Genomic DNA, 20,723 nt, shown 5'->3' with positions numbered 1-20,723 from the left:
GGCTCATGTTTATAACAGTAGCTTGGTGGAGTAGACTCATTTAGAGCAAAATATTCATTTGGTTTCAGCCAGGTTTCAGTCAGGCAGAGTACATCAAAATTATTAGTGATCATTTCATTTACAATAACTGCTTTGGGTGCGAGTGATCTAATGTTTAGGAGCCCAAGCTTTAAAAATTGTTTTTGTTCATTTATTTTGTGTTTTTCTGGTTTAATCACGATCAGATTTTTTCTAGATCCTGCATTAAATTTATATTTTGATCTCGCTATTCGGGGAACAGACACAGTCTGTATAGATTGGACAACGCAAGTACTTCTATCTTTTAAGTGGGTAGAACAAAAGTCATCATAGCAGTTATTGGAGAATTGGTTTAGTCAGATGGAGCGTCCGTAGTTTTCCTGGAGATGTCTCCGACTCTGCTGGGGTGCAGGCCATCAGCACAGAAAAGCCTAGCACGCTCCCAGAAAAGATTCAAATTATCAAAGAGCTGTTTCTGTTCTTTACACCATGACAATAACCATTCGTTTAAAGCAAAAAGTCTACTGAACCTTTCGTGTCCTCGTCGATACGTGGGAAGCGGTTCTGACACGATGATCATCGTCGCAGGCGATGTGCTACGTACAGTCTCGATCAGGCTCCTGAAGTCCCTTTTCAGTGTCTCCGTCTGCCGCCACTTGGTGTCGTTAACCCCCGCGTGCAGCACGACAGCACCGATGCTCTCATTGCCCATCAGGATCGCGGGTATCTGCGCAGAAACATGGAGAACATGAGCACCGGGGAAACAGTGAGTGTGCACTTTACCTTCAGCTAACGTAGCACGTATGTGCCGGATGATGGAGGGGAATGGAGCGAAGCGGTTAATTGAGGACTGGAGACTGGATTATTTGTGGATTATTGTGAAGTTGGCACTCGTTCACTGCAGACAGCGAACAAGTGATGTAATGCTAAAGTTTTCAAAATCTGATCTGACAAAGAAACAAACTCAAACATCTTGGATGGCCTGAGGTTTCATGAAGAAACAACATTAAGTTGAATTTAAGTTGAAAAACTACTGGGACTCTTCTTGCTTTCTTTTCTTTTTGCTTGCCATGGTTTCTCATTAGACTGTCACACTAATTTGTTTGATGTGGACATTGACATTTTCTTAGCTCAATTTCTTTTCATATATGTTGTTGGCAAGATGTGCAGTTCATTTGTATTCCTACCAAATTTCTTTTTACACAGTAAAATAAAAGTAAATGTTTTTGTAAACGCAAGCATTTGAGTGACCAGTGTACAATCATGGCCTTCAGCCTTAATGTTTATTGTGTGGGTTAGACACATAATCTCTCACAGTGTACAGTTGTGTAATAGATGTCATGTCTGAGCTACACAGTGACCTGCCTTTAGTTGGCCACAATGTTCAATTGTACAGTTCTTATAAATCAGTGTTGTTAACTAAAACTATTAAACTGGTTTTCGTTAATTAAAATATACATTTTAGATGAAGAATGTAATTATAAATGTTGCCTTGGCAACTAACAGAAATAAAATGTGTAAGCACTAAAATTACTAAAACTAGAACTGAAATGAAAAAAGCACAAAATTCCTACAAATAAAATGTTAATTTAAAATATTAAATACTATAATAATATTATGAATAAATAATATTACATAATGTTTTATGTTCGTATTTTTAATTTGAAATGTTAATTATTTCCATATACCTCCATGATTCAACTCACCTCTTGACATGACAATTTATCCCTAATGTAGGGCAAGTTTTCACCATGTCACTTGTTTGGAGAAGCCACATTTGTTGATACTTTCTTCTAAGTTTAGTTGATAGCAGATGTCCTGAAATATAATTGGCTGTATTAATTGCCATATTACCTTTATCTCATTTCTCATATTTACTAGAAAATGTGAGATCCTGTGGCCTTTTGTGAAGATATTAAAATGATCATGGGCAGGTTAAACTAGTGGATAGTTTTTTCTTGGAAAATTGACCCAAAATGGCCTCTAGGATGTGCTGTTTCTGATATTCCGTGTCCAGAAATATCAGAACAAAACATGCCTTTTATATAGCATCCCAAAGCCACATAATCCATGGACTGTTGTTAGAAAGCAGCGGTCTTAGTGCGACCAAAAACATTGAAGGAGACACTGTGTATGTATGTTTATCGTTTTTTTAGGAACACGAACGAGAGAACAGCTTATCCACAGTAGCATGTTATTTCTGCTGCATCCAATTAACCACTCTAGATGCGCATGTGAGTATCCAAGTCAGCTAAAAATAGAACAGATAAGAGTAATAGTGGTACACAGCAGTACAATTCGGATACAAAAGTCCTCAGTGGACAAACAGGCATCAGCTGTGTTGAGTGTTGCTATGCTCATTCTTGGATGCAAATTTGTGTTGCATCAGTTGGGAAATATACTGCATTGATTCCTTGGACAGTAAGATTACTGTTCAGCACATGTAACTGTGAAAGGGGAGGGAGGAGTAGAGAGAGATAGAAAGAGACTAAGGGGATTAGGAGCCTTCTCTTGAAACAGTGCCCATGCCAGTCAGAGCATTTTCCGATGGAAGTCCTTCATCTTCACTTTGAACTATTGGTGAATTCTCTAACAAGAGACGCATTGGATCACAGAGCAAATCAAATGAATAAAAATGGGATAGTTTAGATTAAAAAACAATGGTTCAATATGTTTATAATAATCAGAAACCAAGGCTGGATTTAAGTACAAGCGGTTCTTGAAGAGCAGAAGATATATCTAAAAGGTGCCTCTGAGAGATCTTTAACTTCTCGTTCTAGTCGTTTTCTTCACTTCATACCATTACTTACATCGAGAACTGGTTTTTAGGATTACCATTCATTATGTGACGGTCTCATTCTGGATCTCAAACGATTTTTGCTTTTGTGTTCCACCTGTTGGCTAGTTAAATGGTGCTAATAACTGAGAATGGTGTTGCAGGAGGTGTACTTCTGGTCAAAGATCACCAACACAGCACCGGCCACAACCAAGCGAGAGGCTGGAACAATGATGAGTCCTCCATACAGAGCTCCACTTTTGTGGAGCCGACAGAGGACTCTTATTATGCAGATGATGAAGACCACCATTCTTATGATGATGATGACGAAGACGATGACGTCTACCAAGAATTTGAGGAATTGGATTTTTCAGAACTACCAGATACCAAGAGCATTGCATCAGATGATTCCTTCTACCCACCTGATGATTCACTTAACTTTGAAAATTGTCAGGATCATGAGAGCCCAGAGCCAATCAGCTTCTTCAAAGCGTGCTGCTCTAACAACGCCATCATCGTCAAAATCATGATAAGACAAGGTGTGACAGAGGAGGAGGTGCGAGAGATGGACAAAAATAACAGAGTAAGTTTTGGTTTTCTGTGCCACCAAACTTAACTGTAAAAATTATTTTCAAACAGGTTTCCCAAACCCTGCCATAAGTCAGACAAACAGAAAGTCCCACCCCCGAACTCACACCATTGGTTGAATCAATGCTGTTAGTCAGGATTCTCAAAAACAGAGCAATGTTTTAAAAGTGCCTCAGTGTTGAAAATCAAGCTCTACAGCTACAAACGGCTTACTTTAAGTTCTCTGCATATTAGGCTGAGATGAGAGTATTTTAACAAAATAAGCTTTAAATATTATATTGATCTTTAATTTTGTATTATCTTTTATTTGCAAGAGTAAAGACAGGTTCAAACACCAGTTGTCCCTGCATATCAAGGCTCACATTTGGCTCAAAGACAGCTCTGAATATATTTAAGTGGTCTTAAAAGGTAAAAATATCTAGTGAGTTGGTCTTGGTTTGGCACTACAGCTTGAAACATTATACTGTCATAAGAATTCAACTGCAGGAATGTACTCATTCAGTGTGGGAAAATCTCTGTCATTACATTGCTTTGAGTTTTCTGAATATTGGAACAACGAACATATTAATTTCCAGAATCCATTCAATCAAACCTTGTGTTTAAAGAGTACATTCTTGACTGGCAAAAAGCCTTTCACTCTGCTTAGTTATGACAATGTGGGTGATAACAGTGTCATGTTTATGCAAGGCTATTATCATATCAAAGAGTCTTTAAGCATACATGATCCACACAGTGCTCCTCAGGGAATGAGCTCATGTGCTGAGGCTGTCTCCTCCTTCCATAAATATCGACATTGCGCTGAAGTGAGGCTGAGACTTTCATCCGTACATAAATATGACATTAAAAGCACAGTCTATAAGGAAAGAAATCTGGCTTGGATGGCAGCTCTAAGCCAAATGTGCCTTCTTGACACATGGTGGAATTGTGTTGAGTCTATAAATATTAGATCGTAGTGACGTTTTCATTGACATGACACTCACCACATAGTCAATATGCAAATGGACACTGATCTAGGGCTAAATGGGATTATATATATTCACAAAAGATTCCATAGATTCCGAAGTCAAATCTTTGTCTTGACATGATGTCCAGTTGTGTTGATCTCCAGCTGACATCTCTTGGGTCTGCACCCAGCCAGCTAAGCCCTGGAACAGATGGGAGTTTGGACTGCAGTCCGAGATGCAGCCCAAGCAGATCGTAATCATGCCTGAGCTTTTAAAAGGCTCTCAAAGTCGACAAAATACTGCCTAGACAGGGATTGTTTCTGCATGTCATATGAGGAGAGAAACCCTAATTTGTCCATTAAGTGCAGAACTTATAATGTAATCGTAATTCCACTCAAAGGAGTCTGGCTGTAGGCCATAAAAGCCTAAATTTGAATCCGCCACCCACTGCATGCTAAATTATATGCGAGAATTGAGATGACTTCCTTCCTCAATGAATCATTTGAACTGAAATTGCATTGACTACTGCTAAACTGGTCTGTCTTGCTGAAAATAGAGCTATAATAAATGAAGCATCACCTATTGCCCCCTCCTTTGTGCCTCCGCAGTCACTGAGACCATGTCGGTATTAAAAAACATAGTTTGCCGTGCTTTGCCGCCTGGTACAAGCATTGAATTTGTTAATAAACATCTCATTTAACTGTTCATCGTTGTTGAATGATGCTCTATCTAGGACTGTACGCTTGGTCAATGATTCACTCTTAACTCAGACGGTGCAGTTTGAAAACTCAATGTTCTGAACGCAAACAGAAATAACACATGCACAGAAACAAACGGTTACTCGCACAGAGACAGAAAAACACTTGTTTTCCCCAAAGCAGAAGACTCTGTGGCAGTAAAAGCCATGTAGTCGTCCTTTAAGATTCTACAACCCATTTGCATGTAAATGTCTCCTAACTAACACAAGCCCTCATCATTTGTTTAATACAAATCTTATTCTACAGCCATTAGCACAGGGTAAATTATATGTGCTGCACAGTTAAACAGCACCATTAAGCGCTAATATTTAATGATCCTGTTTATCAGTCTCAGGAATGATCAACCTGTTTGCAGCGCTGATAATTAAAACAGAAAAACTGAAGGTTTTTGGTTGAGGAATCCTGCTGTCTGTGGGGATGCACATCCGGTACCTTAAAGTTTTAGATTTCACCTTAAAGTATTTGTATTCACCTTCACTATTGAACTCCTGTTGATCTCGGAAGGGGGAGCTTTAGGAGGTTAGAGAGTCTTTCCTTTATAATAATCTTACGACAGCGTGACATTTTGCTTCCCTGTAAGACTGTGTTGTGTAATCTGATATGATCCCTATAAAGTGTCACTGGGATCCACCTCTAGGTAGAAATTGCTACATCTCATATTGTACTGGCTATTGGCCTGCAATGACCTTTAAAACTGATAAACAAATAAAAAAATAAAATAAAAAAACTATATTTTTCAAGGGAGCCTTGGTGACTAATAGAGACAGGCAATGTGTCCTAAATTGTGTTAAAACTTTTTTTTTTCCTCCTTAGCTGCACATCGATTGCTTTATAGCTATAATCATATTCAGTTTCTTGATATTCTGGAGTTAAGAACCATAAATGTCAGCAGACAAACGCTCTGAGCCCAAAGGGAACTCCATACTAAATCTTAGCTAATAGTCTTTATGGGGCTTACCATCTGCCTGTAGTGCTCTATAATCACTCACAATCTGGAGACACACAAGAAAACCGAACTGCTCTGTACTAAAGTAATGCCTCTGACCTCATACATTTGTTTTTATTTCCTCGTAACCCTCACTCATCTGTGCTTTTTAGATTTGCTGAATTGTTTTGTGATTTTATTTTATTTATTTTTTTTTCTTCTTCATATGGTACTACACTCAGAGCGGGCCTCTCCGTGTTTCTCCGCATTTACCTATGAGTCTTCAGCTCTACAGTTTGTTACGCTTGATTGTTAGACATTGCAAATTATATTTTTTTTATCTTTCATTTTACAGTTTTTAGATACAGCAGCTTGTTTAGAGTCTAAATGACTTTTTCAAATGTTAAAAAAAATACATTCTTACTATGCAATAAAAACTACTATAAGTCATTATATTTACTTGAAACATGTAAACAGTGGCTCTGCTCTGCTCTGCTCTGTGGTGCTTTCAAAACATTGTTTGTCTGAGACATGCGCCAAGTACTTTGGTTTAACCAATGGCATGAGCTTATAGGAAGGGCTATCACATGTCCAACCAATGGAAAATGAGGGGAGTGTTCAGGAAACCTGCTAGAAACAATCACTGCCTCCAAAATGATTAACACTTTAGAATAGGGAACACTTATTCACCATTAACTATGACTTTTCCCTCAAAAAATTCCTAATTTGCTGCTTATTGATAGTTAGTAAGGTAGTTGTTAAGTTTAGGTATTGGGTAGGATTAGGGGTGTAGAATAAGGTCATGTAGAATAAGGCATTAATATGTGCTTAATTACTACTAATAAATGGCTAATATTCTAGTAATATGCATGCTAATAAGCAACTACTTAAGAGACCCTAAAATAAAGTGTTACCAAAATGGTGTATTCTATAGTACATTTGAATAAATTATTTACTTCTCTACTGTTAATAAAGTATGTTTTACAAATACGATTTTAATCCAAACAGCCAACATGGTGGAATTGTCATGTTGCCTGGCTATTTACAAATATTGTTGACAGTGTAAAAGTAAAAATCCCATTCATTTTCTCCAAAGGGGGATTTACTTTTAACAATAACATAAAAAAAACTACATAATCCATGATTGTGCCCAGAAACCTCTACCAATCAGAGAACTAAAACAAGCAAATTAATACCCAAATGAGCTCTGTAGTCCCTGTCCACTCCCATGAAGCACTGTGAATGGTGTAACTGACTCTATATGTCACTATATGCATATTTCGTAAAAATCTTATAACGTTTAAACAATTACCTTTTAAAACACCTATGGGACAGATACGGTCACTTTAGTTTAGACCAATTGTCTCTATTAACTAACTATTAACTATGACTTTTGCCTTAAACTCCTGCTTATTAATAGTTAGTAAGGTAGTTGTTAAATTTAGGTATGGGGTAGTATTCAGAAATCTAAAATATGGTCATGCAGAAGAAGGCATTAATATGTATTAATACTAGTAACAGTCATGCTAATAAGCAACTAGTTAATAGTGAGAATTTGTTCCTGAAGTGTTACCAAAAATACTTTCAGAACCAAACACTACTGAAAACATGGGGAGGCACTGTTGCACACTATGCTTTTTGCATGCTGGCCTATAAACTTTTATTTGAAAATGTATTTGATTTATGGAAATGTTTTATTTAGAATTTCTCACTTCATCTGTAATACCCATAGAAATATGCAGTAGTGAATTTGCAGTAATATTGATAGATCTATAGGCTCCACTTACCAGTCTAAATATGCTTCTGCATTTACTCTGAAGATCATGAGCCCATCAACCTCATAAATAAGACCACTCAACCTCTCCTACCCTCAGAGTCCCTCCAGAGATGGAAGTGGAAACTCATCCTCCAACAATCCCTGCCCTTAAATGAACTGCTATGTAGTAGAGTTCAACCGCTTCAATATCTCTGCAGTTTGCACGTTAAACACTTTCTTTATAACGATGGACATTCAGGAAAACGACCGTTGAGATGACTCATTTGTCCCCTCCACCACTTATAGACAGGTCTGATAGTGGCGTGTTACCAGGGCTATGTGGATGTGGTCATTGCACTCTCGCAGTGTCCATATGTGGATGTGAACTGGCAGGATAACGAAGGGAATACGGCTCTCATGACTGCTGCACAAGCAGGTAAGGGAAATGAAGGCATAAAATTACAATCAGCAACTCCCAGTAGATCCCCCTGAGCCGTCATTTGGCTGTTCTATGAAACAAGAGCCAATATATTATCCTTTATCGTACTTGGTGTTAAAATCACGATGAAACAAAAGTAGCAACAAATCTTCTCTTCGGTATTGAGGCATATATCCAAGTGAAAAGGATTATTGAAAAGGAAAAAATTGTATTTCGGAAGCTCAAACAGTGAAGATCCTGATTTGATTCTCAAGGAATGTTTGAACTCATAAGCCTTATTTACACTGCAGGTCTTGATGCCCAATTTTGATTTGTTGCCTATATCAGATTTTTTTAGACTGTCCGTTTACACGTTCTTTCAATTGTGACCCATATCTGATTCATGTGTTTACACTTGACGTGCCATCTGAAATATTGCACATGCTCAAAGAATAATATGAGATCATTAAACCGCAGAGAAGTACCAAATTGTCGCAGTTTTAATGACAGAACTGAAAAATTGGAATTGGGTCACATTTAACTGACAGTGTAAACATAGCCTAGATGTTGCTTTGTATAAGTGTCTGCCAAATGCATTATTGTGAATGTATTCTGTCCTTTTGAATTATAGGTCACAGTATGATTACCAACTTCCTGCTGAACTACTTTCCCGGGCTTGACACTGAGCGCAGGAACTGCCATGGCTTCACTGCGATGATGAAAGCAGCCATGCAGGGTCGAGCCGAATGCGTACGGTCTCTCATGATGACAGGTACAGTATCTATCATCAGCTGAAAAATTCATATGGGTTCCTAATTTAGTTCATGCATACGTAATAATCCATTTTGTTCCTTCATGTGGGAATTCATTTTCCCCTCAGTGTCTAATGTTTTTCGCTATGCAGGAGGAGACATTGAAGCAAGGGACTTTGGCCGTAAGCTGACTCCACAGGAATGGGCCCTGTTCACGGGCCGCTACGAGACCGCCAGACTGATGGCCCGACTGATGGAGCAACCGTGTGCTGAACAGTTCTGTGACTCTTACCACATGGAGTGGCCTATGCTAAGCGAACTGGTAGCTCGTTCAAAGGAGCCCAAGTCCTGCTGGAGGAAGTTCTCTGAGTGCGTCTGTAACTTTACCATCAGCATGAATACCAACCCTGTGGACGAAGGTGCCATGGACTACATGGTGCGCATGACCACATCGCTGTCCAGCCCCTTCATAGCCACCACCTGCCACACTGTGTGTCCGGGCAGCCCTCCGTGTGTGGGCAAACGTCGCCCTGCTGTCCAGGACATCCTCCGTAAACAGCGCTTGGCTGAGCTGAAGAACCTCGGGGCCGAGCGCCTCATCAACTACAAGCGGCTCTTTCAGAACTCCAGGGTGCTGCTGGTACCGAAGAAGCAGGAGCGGCGCGCCAGTCTGCAGCCGCAGTTACTGCAAAGCGTAGCGATGGCCTCCACCATGGCCCTGAGGAGAAGCAGCCTCCTGCCGCTTCACATGATGCGCAGGAGCAGCGTGCGTCCTGGGATGGTGGTTCCTAAAGTCATGCTGTGCAAAGCACCTACTCCCACATACATCCTGGAGCGGCCGCCGCGCAGGACTTCAAAAGACCTATCGCACCTACAGATCCCTAAATGGAAATACAAAGCTCTGAAGGAGGAGAAGAAAGCTGAACGCATGAATAGGTTGAGACCGCCTGTTGGGAGTAAAAAGTGATGTGGCTTTTGATGCCTTAGTGTTTTTAAGGATGTTTTCCACTGTGAAGGCGAGTGAGGATCAGGAATACTCATCGTACACTACTCTTTTAGACTGGTATGGACTAAATTTGATAATACTTGCTCTTACTGATACATTAAGGCCTAATGATTCTAATTTATAGAAACAGCTAGCATATTTCGCTAATGTGTAGCTTTTTTGGTTCATTATCTTGAGCCAAGTCATACTTGAAAGTTTATTCATACTAATTTCTATTTGTTATATTGCTCTCAAAGAGTTATATAAAAAAGCTGTTAAAACAAACAAAACAATGAAGGGCTTTCATAACAATGAAATACTATTTGGCCTGGACATTTTCTCTTCTCTATTTATCTCTTTGAAGCTTATTAATCCAGGAGTCTGCATTTACAAAACATCACTTGTTTTGTTGACATTCTAAGATATTCACACAGAAGCTATTTCCTGTAAACGTGAGTTTTGATTAATTGCTGCCATAGGTAAATAGAATAAAAATGTGCAGTAATATTTGCACATTAAACCAGTTATGAATGCGATAAAGTAAAAACAATGCAAAAAATTACCTGTTTGCAGTATCAAGCATCATAACAGACTGTTTTGTACAGCTTTAATAACTGAAATGCACAAGTCTTTCGTTGTCAACCACTTAAATTTAAAAGTGGCAGTTCCCGCTTTTACGATTTTTTTACACGTTTCAAAATGTAGCGCACATGCACAAAAAGGAGCTCTGAGTCTGAAACAACCACTTTATGCTGGGTACACACTAAAAGACTTTAAAAATCTTATAAGGTCTTCAAAATGTGAGAGACCACAAACATGAAGACAAAAAAATCCTAGATGTAACCGTTTTGTATGGAGTCAATTTAATGCCGCATATACAGTTGGGCAAAAAAGTATTTAGTCAGCCATCAATTGTGCAAGTTCTCCCACTTAAAAAGATGAGAGAGGCCTGTAATTTTCATCATAGGTACACTTCAACTATGAGAGACAGAATGGGGGGAAAGAATCCAGGAAATCACATTGTAGGATTTTTAAAGAATTTATTTGCAAATTATGGTGGAAAATAAGTATTTGGTCAATAACAAAAGTTCATCTCAGTACTTTGTTATATACTCTTTATTGGCAATGACAGAGGTAAAACGTTTTCTGTAAGTCTTCACAAGTTTTTCACTCACTGTTGCTGGTATTTTGGCCCATTCCTCCATGCAGATCTCCTCTAGAGCAGTAACGTTTTGGGGCTATCGCAGGGCAACATGGACTTTCAACTCCCTCCAAAGATTTTCTATGGGGTTGAGATCTGGAGACTGGCTAGGCCACTCCAGGACCTTGAAATGCTTCTTACGAAGCCACTCTGTTGCCCGGGCGGTGTGTTTGGGATCATTGTCATGCTGAAAGACCCAGCCACGTTTCATCTTCAATGCCCTTGCTGATGGAAGGAGATTTTCACTCAAAATCTCACGATACATGGCCCCATTCATTCTTTCCTTTACACGGATCAGTCGTCCTGGTCCCTTTGCAGAAAAACAGCCCCAAAGCATGATGTTTGCACCCCCATGCTTCACAGTAGGTATGGTGTTCTTTGGATGCAACTCAGCATTCTTTCTCCTCCAAACACGACGAGTTGAGTTTTTACCAAAAAGTTCTATTTTAGTTTCATCTGACCATATGACATTCTCCCAATACTATTCTGGATCATCCAAATGCTCTCTAGCAAACTTCAGACGGGCCCGGACATGTACTGGCTTAAGCAGGGGGACACGTCTGGCACTGCAGGATTGAGTCACTGGCGGCGTAGTGTGTTACTGATGGTAGCCTTTGTTACTTTGGTCCCAGCTCTCTGCAGGTCATTCACTAGGTCCCTCCGTGTGGTTCTGGGATTTTTGCTCACCGTTCTTGTGATCATTTTGACCCCACGGGGTGAGATCTTGCGTGGAGCCCCAGATCGAGGGAGATTATCAGTGGTCTTGTATGTCTTCCATTTTCTAATAATTGCTCCCACAGTTGATTTCTTCACACCAAGCTGCTTGCCTATTGCATATTCGGTCTTCCCAGCCTGGTGCAGGTCTACAATTTTGTTTCTGGTGTCCTTCGACAGCTCTTTGGTCTTGGCCATAGTGGAGTTTGGAGTGTGACTATTTGAGGTTGTGGACAGGTGTCTTTTATACTGATAACGAGTTCAAACAGGTGCCATTAATACAGGTAACGAGTGGAGGACAGAGGAGCCTCTTAAAGAAGTTGTTACAGGTCTGTGAGAGCCAGAAATCTTGCTTGTTTGTAGGTGACCAAATACTTTTTACAGAGGAATTTACCAATTAATTCATTAAAAATCCTACAATGTGATTTCCTGGATTCTTTCCCCCCATTCTGTCTCTCATAGTTGAAGTGTACCTATGATGAAAATTACAGGCCTCTCTCATCTTTTTAAGTGGGAGAACTTAAAAATTCAAGTCAAACACAATTGGTGGCTGACTAAATACTTTTTTGCCCAACTGTATTTGCAAGATAATTGAAGAATTTCAAAATAAAATAAAGTTTTGCAAACGAAAATGAAAGTATTGCGAGAAAAAAATAAGTTTTGCAAACAAAAAAAATAGTTGCAAAATATAAATGAAACGGAGCAAAAGCAATGATTTTGCAATACATATTTTCCATGGCTATATCTACTAATTTATTTGAAATGCTGCTTTTATTTTGCGTTTCAGACAAGTTTACATTTTCCCCTTTGCGCTTCATGTTTCTTTCTGCGCGTCTCGCTTTGTGATACTGTTTTGACATGGGGGTGGAGTCAAGGGACGGGGGCGTGTACAACAGGCCTGGGCATGCCTCCCTGGAAGTGACGTCATCGGCCCGAGACGCAGATCACAACTGATCTAGTCATTGAGCAGAGGCATGGGGTGGATCATTTCTTTTTATTCACTAGCTTTAAAACATGCATGTTTTCATTTTATTAACTTTATTAACAAATATATGTGTGTATTAGCAGCGTTTGCTCAAGTTAAAGAAGTTGTTAATATGAATATCTGCTGTTTATTTCTCTCAAGGGGCACACTTTTATAGCATTAAAATGTGTATTGTTTCATTTGGTCAACTATTGTGTATTAACAGTGCTTGTTTAAAATCTCTTAACCTGTGGGAGGACGTGTGAGCGCACAGCATTCTTTGTTTTACATTAGTTCAGAGTTACTGCTGGTTTTAATTTTAAAAGAATGCAATTAACTTCATAAATTATACATCATTAAAAATTAGACTCAAGATTCATATCGATCTTGACTTCGTTTTTCATTTACATAACTCCTGGCATAAATTAAGAAATGACTGTCACTGGAAGATGCAAAAAAAAAAAAATATATATAAAGCTAGAGTTGGTTTAAATTTCTTGTGGCCACTAACTTGGATATTAATGGGTAAACAAACCCGCGTTACCATAGCAACCTGGGATTATCAGAGATGTACTTATTAATATTTTATTTTGAATTAAGAAATTATAAATTAAAAAAATACATATTACATTCTTAAATTATTATATTATTATAATATATTCCCGCAAACTGCCAAAATAGAGACAGCATGTTACATGTCCCACCAGAGACAGTAATATATTGGATCACTGTTACATCACAATAAAGAGCAGCTCCACGAGCAGCTTTAGGACTCTCTGATCACTGTTTGGTTCATCTTATACCGACCTACAGGCAGAAAATTAAATCTGAAAAACCTGTTTCATTAGTCCATCTGTTAAAAGAGCGGGAACTACAAGCTTGTTTCTCTCTCACTGATTGGTCTGTTTTTGAAGCCGCTGCCATCGATCTGGACGAGCTCACAGAGACTGTGACATCTTATATCAGTTTCTGTGAGGATATGTATCTGCAAAATAGAAAAAACAACATTATAAAGAATCGTGATAAATTCGTGACATTTGTAAAAAAAAAAAAAACGATATATATGATATTTTTTGCCATATCGCCCACCCCTATAGCCGAGGGGGACCAAACCCATCACCCAGCCCAATCCATCCACACCCCCGCTCCCCTCCGGATGCCTGTGCACGCCACTGGACTCAAGTGTATTGCTAAAAAGTAAAATACAGGCTACTAGACGTCTGAGATACATCGTCCAAAATAGTTGATTTGAAATCTACTGCTCGTTGGGTAGTTAAGACAACTGTCAATCATAAAGCTGTCAAATGATAGTGTTGAAATCCTTTAATAACAAAGCAGTTTGTAAGGGGTGCACCTGCACCAGCAATGCAGAGTGAAATGGGTAGTAAACTTCCAGTAGGGGTCAGTATTACATCTAGACTTGCGATAAGGTTCATGTTCCCAAAACACACAATCCAGACATGTGGCCATTTCGCTCTCAGAATGCATCTTTCAGTATCCGTATCTAACGACACGCTTACATTAGCAATAAAAATCAACATTCATATCACACCATCACCACATTTCTATGCATCAAGCTGAGTATATTGGGATTAATACTCTCTTATATATTAGCATTGATGAGATTGAAATGGATGGATGTGAAGGGTCTGGTGTTTCAGAGGCACATTTTTTTTATTTTGCAGACTGGTTCTCAGGACCAAGTGAGAAGCACATCAATGTCAAAATATCTCTCTGTGGGGAAAATGGTGATGAAATCCTAACAGGAGCTCGCAGTTCGCCTGCCTGGCCTCTATAGCTATCTGGAATTCTATCAAAAATACAATAAATTGAAAACTCACATCAGTAAGTTACAAGGTAACAAAAAATCTTTTAGTGTGTTAGTGCTGATGTCTGGAACACAATAAATGCAGTTGACTAAAGACACAAAATACATCAGTGCTGTTAAAGTGTTTAAAAAACATTTTTTTTTAAATCTAGGGAATATATAACATGGATAGGCTATATTTATTTGAAACCAAATCTGGCAGTAAAATGCGTACCAATGTCAGATTCACCCAAAGAAACCCCAAATATCGAAGAAATGACTCAAGACACGGGACAAAATAAATCACAAAACAGTGATTCTCCATTAGTTTATATAGCAGTTGCAACCTGGCATTAAAAAGGTTCACAATTCTCTCAAACACTGTGTCTAGCAACAGAAAAAAAAAAGTTTTACTTACATCTTCAATACAGGTTGTCTGATATGTCTACTTTTTCACAGATATGTTGCTTGTTCTCAGACGTTCACTATCAATGGTGCTGAAGATATGCGAGTTTGGGATCATCCTGAATCCTTGCATCTGACAATTACCTCTAAGTGTAAAATGACATGAAGGGAAGACCAGGGCTTGCTTCATACCTTCCTGAAATCTGACAGACTTGATGCTTAAGGTTTGAAAATTACAAAAATGATAGGGTATTGTCATTCTTTGTTCTCCGTTCAATCAATAGAGGAATGTTCACCCATCTTCTCCTGCAATAAGATGACCTGAGATAAGGCATAGGCAATTACATAAGATAAAAAAAAAAAAAATGAAAATCAAGGTCTATATGCACAGCTCTCCTTCTAGAGCATAGGTTGTGTAGGAATCAAAGCTATTCATTTTAGTGGCATCCATTTTACTAAGGACATGAAACACATTCAAAATGCATTAATAAAATGTAGCAATATAGGCCAAAAGGTGTTAGAGGATTGTTTTAGCACCTTTTCAAGTCAATATTAGAAGCTTCGTCACATCAGCCCTCATTGAGCCCTGGTCTCGCCTGTTTTACACAGCAAACAACATGACAATAGGAGGTCAACATCTGGATTAGAAATTAAGGTGAACAAAACCCTATGCTTTTTTTAACTAGCATTTTTTTCCTTGCAGTGTTCCTGCGTTAGGTGACATCCACATCTGCACATAAAAAGTATATATATTTTGTTTTTATATAATATATATCCATACTCTATTGACAGATCTGTCTACGATGATCTTAAGAACCACTGATTTTCTGGAAGAAAAAAGCAGATTTTGCAAATGTCTATTTTACAACACAGCGTCAACTAATTGTACATCTTTGGAGGGGAAGTAGCTGTCAAAGACCATGTCCCTCCTTTTCTCGTTACAGTGTGAATGCTGTCGAAGCACATTGTTTTTAAAAAAAGCATTTACAAACGGGCATTGACAGAACCAATAACTTGTTGTTAAACGTAACTTCAACAGCAGCTCTATAGCACCCCTTGGGTCAGGGATTACCACATTTGGCACATAACTAAGCACAAATCTCTCAATGACCAGTCTTCATGTCAGTACAGTTGGGAAAAAAAGAGAAAAAAAACCCTGACAGATAGGCCTGAAAATGTTCTTATTATTGGTGGTAAACTCTGTCCAGGCAGTGATGCTCTGTCGTCAGTTAAAAGTAGTTTCTTCCTCGCATAGAAAAATGGGGGGGGTGGCACATTAGAGCAAACAACACTTCTGAATTATGCTTTCTTCTGCATTTCTTACCCATCGAACAGGATGCTGGAGTTCAGTGAGTGTATTTTTCCTCTTTTTTTAAAGTACAGGAAAATAAAAAGATATATTGAGCCACATGGGAGGACACAGTAGTCTTTGCGTAATATACACAATGCACCTTGTATCTACATCTGTAATATACAACAAGTACTTTACACCAGACTTAAGAAGTTAAAAAGGAGGTACAAAAACAGGCAAATAATAAAAAGAAACCAAAAAAAGATAGAAAGGCTAAGAGTGTAACAGAGCACTCCATAAAAAGCATGGTTTAACAAAGAAATGTCAAAAAATGTGTGAAAACTACTTCCTTAGCTTGTCGAATGTCGTTTTCTTGTGCTTCACGTAACTGTCTCATCTCTGCGCCACATATCTTCCGCTTTCCCGTTTACATGTCAATTCTCTCCACCGCTTTGCAAAAACACCAAAGTTCAAGTGGTCCTTTCTGTAAAACACATGAGCTTCCTTCCTAAATCCTCTCTCTTCCAGCACTTCCCTAACCTTGCGCATCGGCCGAGTGGCAGCCCACTGTGGTGCGAGCAGTGAACCGAACTGAAGGTTTACGTGTGTGAGATGTCTACTAGTGTTCATGCACATGCTGGGCTGGTCTCTGTGTAATGGTGTCCGTAGGCCAGCCTCCAGCCTGCCTCTGTGCCTCTACACCCAGGAGTCCGGCGAGGCAGGGTAGTGGCTCGTCTCATAGTTGAGTTCACTGTACGGGCGGGATGCTGAGTAAAAGTCCACGTAGTTCCCCGTGGACTTCAGTCCCAGGTGCATGGTGCCGTCAGCAGCGGGTGGGGGGCATTTATGCGCTTGGTCCTCGTAGTACGGCTCCTCGAAGTTGACTCCTGGGGGAGTCTGGAAGGGAGGGTAGGCTTCTGGAGGGTTGCCTTGAGCGGAGACCTGACGAAAACAATGAGAGTGTAAGGGCTGCTTTGGGAAGTGACAAAATGTGTTATGTGGTAGTTCAGAAACTAAGAATCTAATTTACAATTCAAATCAAGCGCTTTCCGTGTAATAAAGTTAAAAGGCAATGAATGTATGTTATATAAAAGGTACTTCATCTAAACCAGTGTTTCCCAGCATTTTTTGGCATAGCCATTAAAAAGACTCAAGTACTTCATCAACACCAAATCAGAAATGTGTTCATTTTAACTCATAATATACTGGATTATTTTATACTCTGATTAATATAATTCACTAATTTAATATAACACCTACTTGGTGTAAAACTGATACTTAATAAATAGCAAATATATACTTCTACAGGTTTTATCCAGACAATTGTAGTTTTCTTTGTAAAAAAAAAAAAAACAACAACTGAGATTAATTGGCTTAATTGTCTTTTTTTATTTAACCCTTGATAACCTTGTATTTTAAATTTAAAATATCTGAAAAAAAAGAAAAAACAAAATATTTCCAAATACTCCAGTAACCTGCTTAACTGTGCATAACCTTCATGTATAACAACTGGCAAAACTTCTGAAATCTTTCTGAATACCCCAGGAACCTGCTTAAAGGTACGTATCCTTTATAACAACTGATAATCAAAATACAATAAGTTATAAGAATATAAATAATATTAAACAAAAAACGTATACAAATATAATAATGATAACAATGTAATAACGATTTACAGATATATTTGGTTACACTTTATTTTAAAAGTGTAAACATACATTTAGTTACTGAGTAATATTATTTAACTACACGTACTTACTATATGATTAGGATTAGGGTTACTTGCATGTAATTATGCATAATTTATAGTTATTATAATTGTAAGTACTTGTAACGTGTAACAACGACACCTTAATGAAGTGTTAACATATATTTTATATTAGTATTATTATATTAATATAATAATTATAACAGTTGCCTTTAAAAAACATTTAATAAACGTTAAAAACGTTTCCCCTTTTTTTGACACATGAAAATATCAAGATAAGATACACGTTTCAACTCTGTGTGACGTTGTGAACTCACCTGGTTATGCTTGATGTCATCACCAGGAGACATGTAAGCACCTCTGAAGAGTGTAGACGTTCCACTGGAGATTTGAGCTGCAGAGACAGGGAATTATAAAGATTCTCAGAGGACTGGCTGGTACTTTGACTCTTTCTATAGCTACAGAAAATGTTGACATGAAACAGGTGTGCGGGTATATGAATTGCAGTTCATGACTTTTGTTGAGGTAAAAGACTTCACACCAAGAAGCAAAGGTGAGATATCAGACACTTTTCTGCGGAATAAACCAGTTACACTGTTGCTTTCACTAATTACAATAATTAATTCGTAATTAATTCACTGCCTTTATTTGATGGTTTGTCTGTCAGTCATATATGGAAGCTTTAACCTTCCACTGCGGCCTTACCTGCCATGGCGTCTTTTCTGGAGGTGTGCTCGCCCTTGTTTCCATGGTAACCAGAATTGGTTCCAGTTGACTCATAGTCTGTCTTCCTCTCCTTCAAGCTCATCATTTCTCGAGGGGAGGTGGGGGCACTTGCTAAAAAACACAGTAAGTCAACTAATAATGAGCGAGAGGGGAAAAACAGCCTGTTTGTTTAGGCAAAAGTATCTTGACACATTTGAAAGTACAATAAGATCTTTTATTTTACATAAACTCATTTACTGTAATGAAGCAATTCTCTTGTTGCATTTTGAGGCAAACAAGTGTCAGTGCTCTCCTCTTAATTGCTAAATGGAATTGGTCAGGTAATTGATTGGTTTTGTCTGGGCTTCTTACTCGTTCCTTCAGCAATAATTTAATTCACCTTTCTTGTCAGCTTTGTGTTTGGCAAAGCTTTGGTTAGTTTAAATAAAGCTGTCAGAAAGTGAGATCCAAGTATTTCTACAAGGTTACACTTGTAGAACCTTTATAAAGGTGATTAACCAAATATTATATTAACAGATTACTGCGTAGTTCATGCACATTCAAAGGGAAAACAGTAAAGATAAACAAAAATATATTATGTTTTATATTATAAATATATAAATTTGTTGAAGAGGAAATTTGACAGCACAAAATACAACATAACTGTTGTAATTTTAATAAAATTGTAAGATTTTTTTTACCCATTAAATACTTAAATGGATTTGAATTATTTCACACTTTGTTCAGATTATCATAATTAAAATTCTTTTATTACTATTTTTAGTATTTCATGATGAATTTTCATATAGTTTCAAAGTCGAACAAGGGCAAGGGTAAAACAATAACATTTATACATAGAAGGCTACTGAAAAAGTTTTAATTGACCTTCATATAACAAAAAGCAAAATGCAATCTGTTAATGAGACCCCTGGGACATACAAGTGAAGTGTACAGAGTTGAAGAAACACCCAATAACGTCCTCAGCAAATAAAAAAAAGATTATTTTACAACAAAGCATTTCATTATACCAGAAAAAGATACTTAACGTGTCATCATTTAATTATCTGGATGTTAATGAATCGGCTCTTGATAAAAGTAAAGTAAAGTAAAGTAAAGAGACTTTATTGTCATTGTAGTTATACAACGAAATTTGTTTGGTAGCTCACAGAGGCCAGCAGCAGTAAAACAAGAAAGCAGCACACAGAACATAGTAAATGTAGTAAAAGTATAAAATTATTGTATAAAATAAAATTAAATAAAAAGGCACTTAGTATAATAATAGACAAGATAAATTTAATCTTTTTTTTTTTTTTTTTTTTTTTACTATTTTTAAGCCTGACTTTGCTGGCTGGTATACAGTCGACACGAGATGGCCATCTTAATTGCAAATGTATTCATTTTTATTTCCCCGAGAAATTACAAATTGCACAATTAAAAGGTGTGAGATTCTCATTTGGGATAGTTCCCCACCACATTCTCCCAAGCAACAGGTAGAATAAATATGCCTCCTCTTTGTTTGTCCCATGATAGGTGAGGACATTATGAGCATTTAATATTCAGGTTGCCCCAAGACTACATTTGAATAAACATAATGAGAATTCTGAATAAAGATTTATTACAGACTGGAGATGATGTAGCACTATTAACGTAAGCATAAAATGAGTTCAAAAGCAGAATTTACTAAAATAAACTTTGATATCTGAAACACAACTAGAGAACAGACAGTGCCTGCTAAACAAAGCATGTTAATTAAGCAGAACAGACTCTTCTGTAGCGCTGTGTAATTAGGATACGCATGGCGCCCTGACTGACAGTACTGTACTGTATTCTCCGACCCGCCATCAGTTGGAAATGGACAAATATCAGGATGTACCCTGATCTTGACAGCTGTGTTCCTTCTATGATCACATATAGGCATAAGCCACACTTTTTATCTCCTATTATTGTACTATTTTGGGATTAGTCATTATGAACGGCAAGTTGTCAAATTCTCCAAAAATCGACTAGT

At 38.0% G+C, this 20,723-nt stretch overlaps 2 protein-coding genes across 3 annotated transcripts in view; one reads left to right on the top strand and one right to left on the bottom strand.

Annotated features, from left to right (window-relative positions):
* Positions 1-2,526: 2,526 nt before the first annotated feature.
* On the top strand, positions 2,527-13,177 carry LOC306881961 (ankyrin repeat domain-containing protein 33B-like). Its single transcript, XM_079436358.1, has 4 exons — positions 2,527-3,377; positions 8,072-8,201; positions 8,815-8,955; positions 9,088-13,177. Exons 1-4 carry the CDS (start codon positions 2,928-2,930, stop codon positions 9,900-9,902), a joined length of 1,536 nt encoding a protein of 511 aa, XP_079292484.1. The 5' UTR covers positions 2,527-2,927; the 3' UTR covers positions 9,903-13,177.
* A 1,724-nt stretch (positions 13,178-14,901) lies between these two features.
* Positions 14,902-20,723, bottom strand: part of LOC306881949 (catenin delta-2-like) — a 75,544-nt gene continuing 69,722 nt past the window's right edge. For both annotated transcript variants that reach the window (XM_079436340.1, XM_079436339.1), the window contains 3 exons: positions 18,716-18,847; positions 18,328-18,404; positions 14,902-17,244 (listed from right to left, as the gene is read on the bottom strand). In XM_079436340.1, the coding sequence (XP_079292466.1) occupies positions 16,999-17,244; positions 18,328-18,404; positions 18,716-18,847 (455 nt within the window). In that variant the 3' untranslated portion in view covers positions 14,902-16,998. The remainder of the gene's footprint in view (positions 17,245-18,327; positions 18,405-18,715; positions 18,848-20,723) is intronic.

Source organism: Barbus barbus, assembly GCF_936440315.1.
Source record: "Barbus barbus genome assembly, chromosome: 15".
Classification (NCBI taxonomy): Eukaryota; Metazoa; Chordata; class Actinopteri; order Cypriniformes; family Cyprinidae; genus Barbus; species Barbus barbus.
Note: the sequence above shows the minus strand (reverse complement) of the source record. Positions and strands in the feature narration are given on the sequence as shown.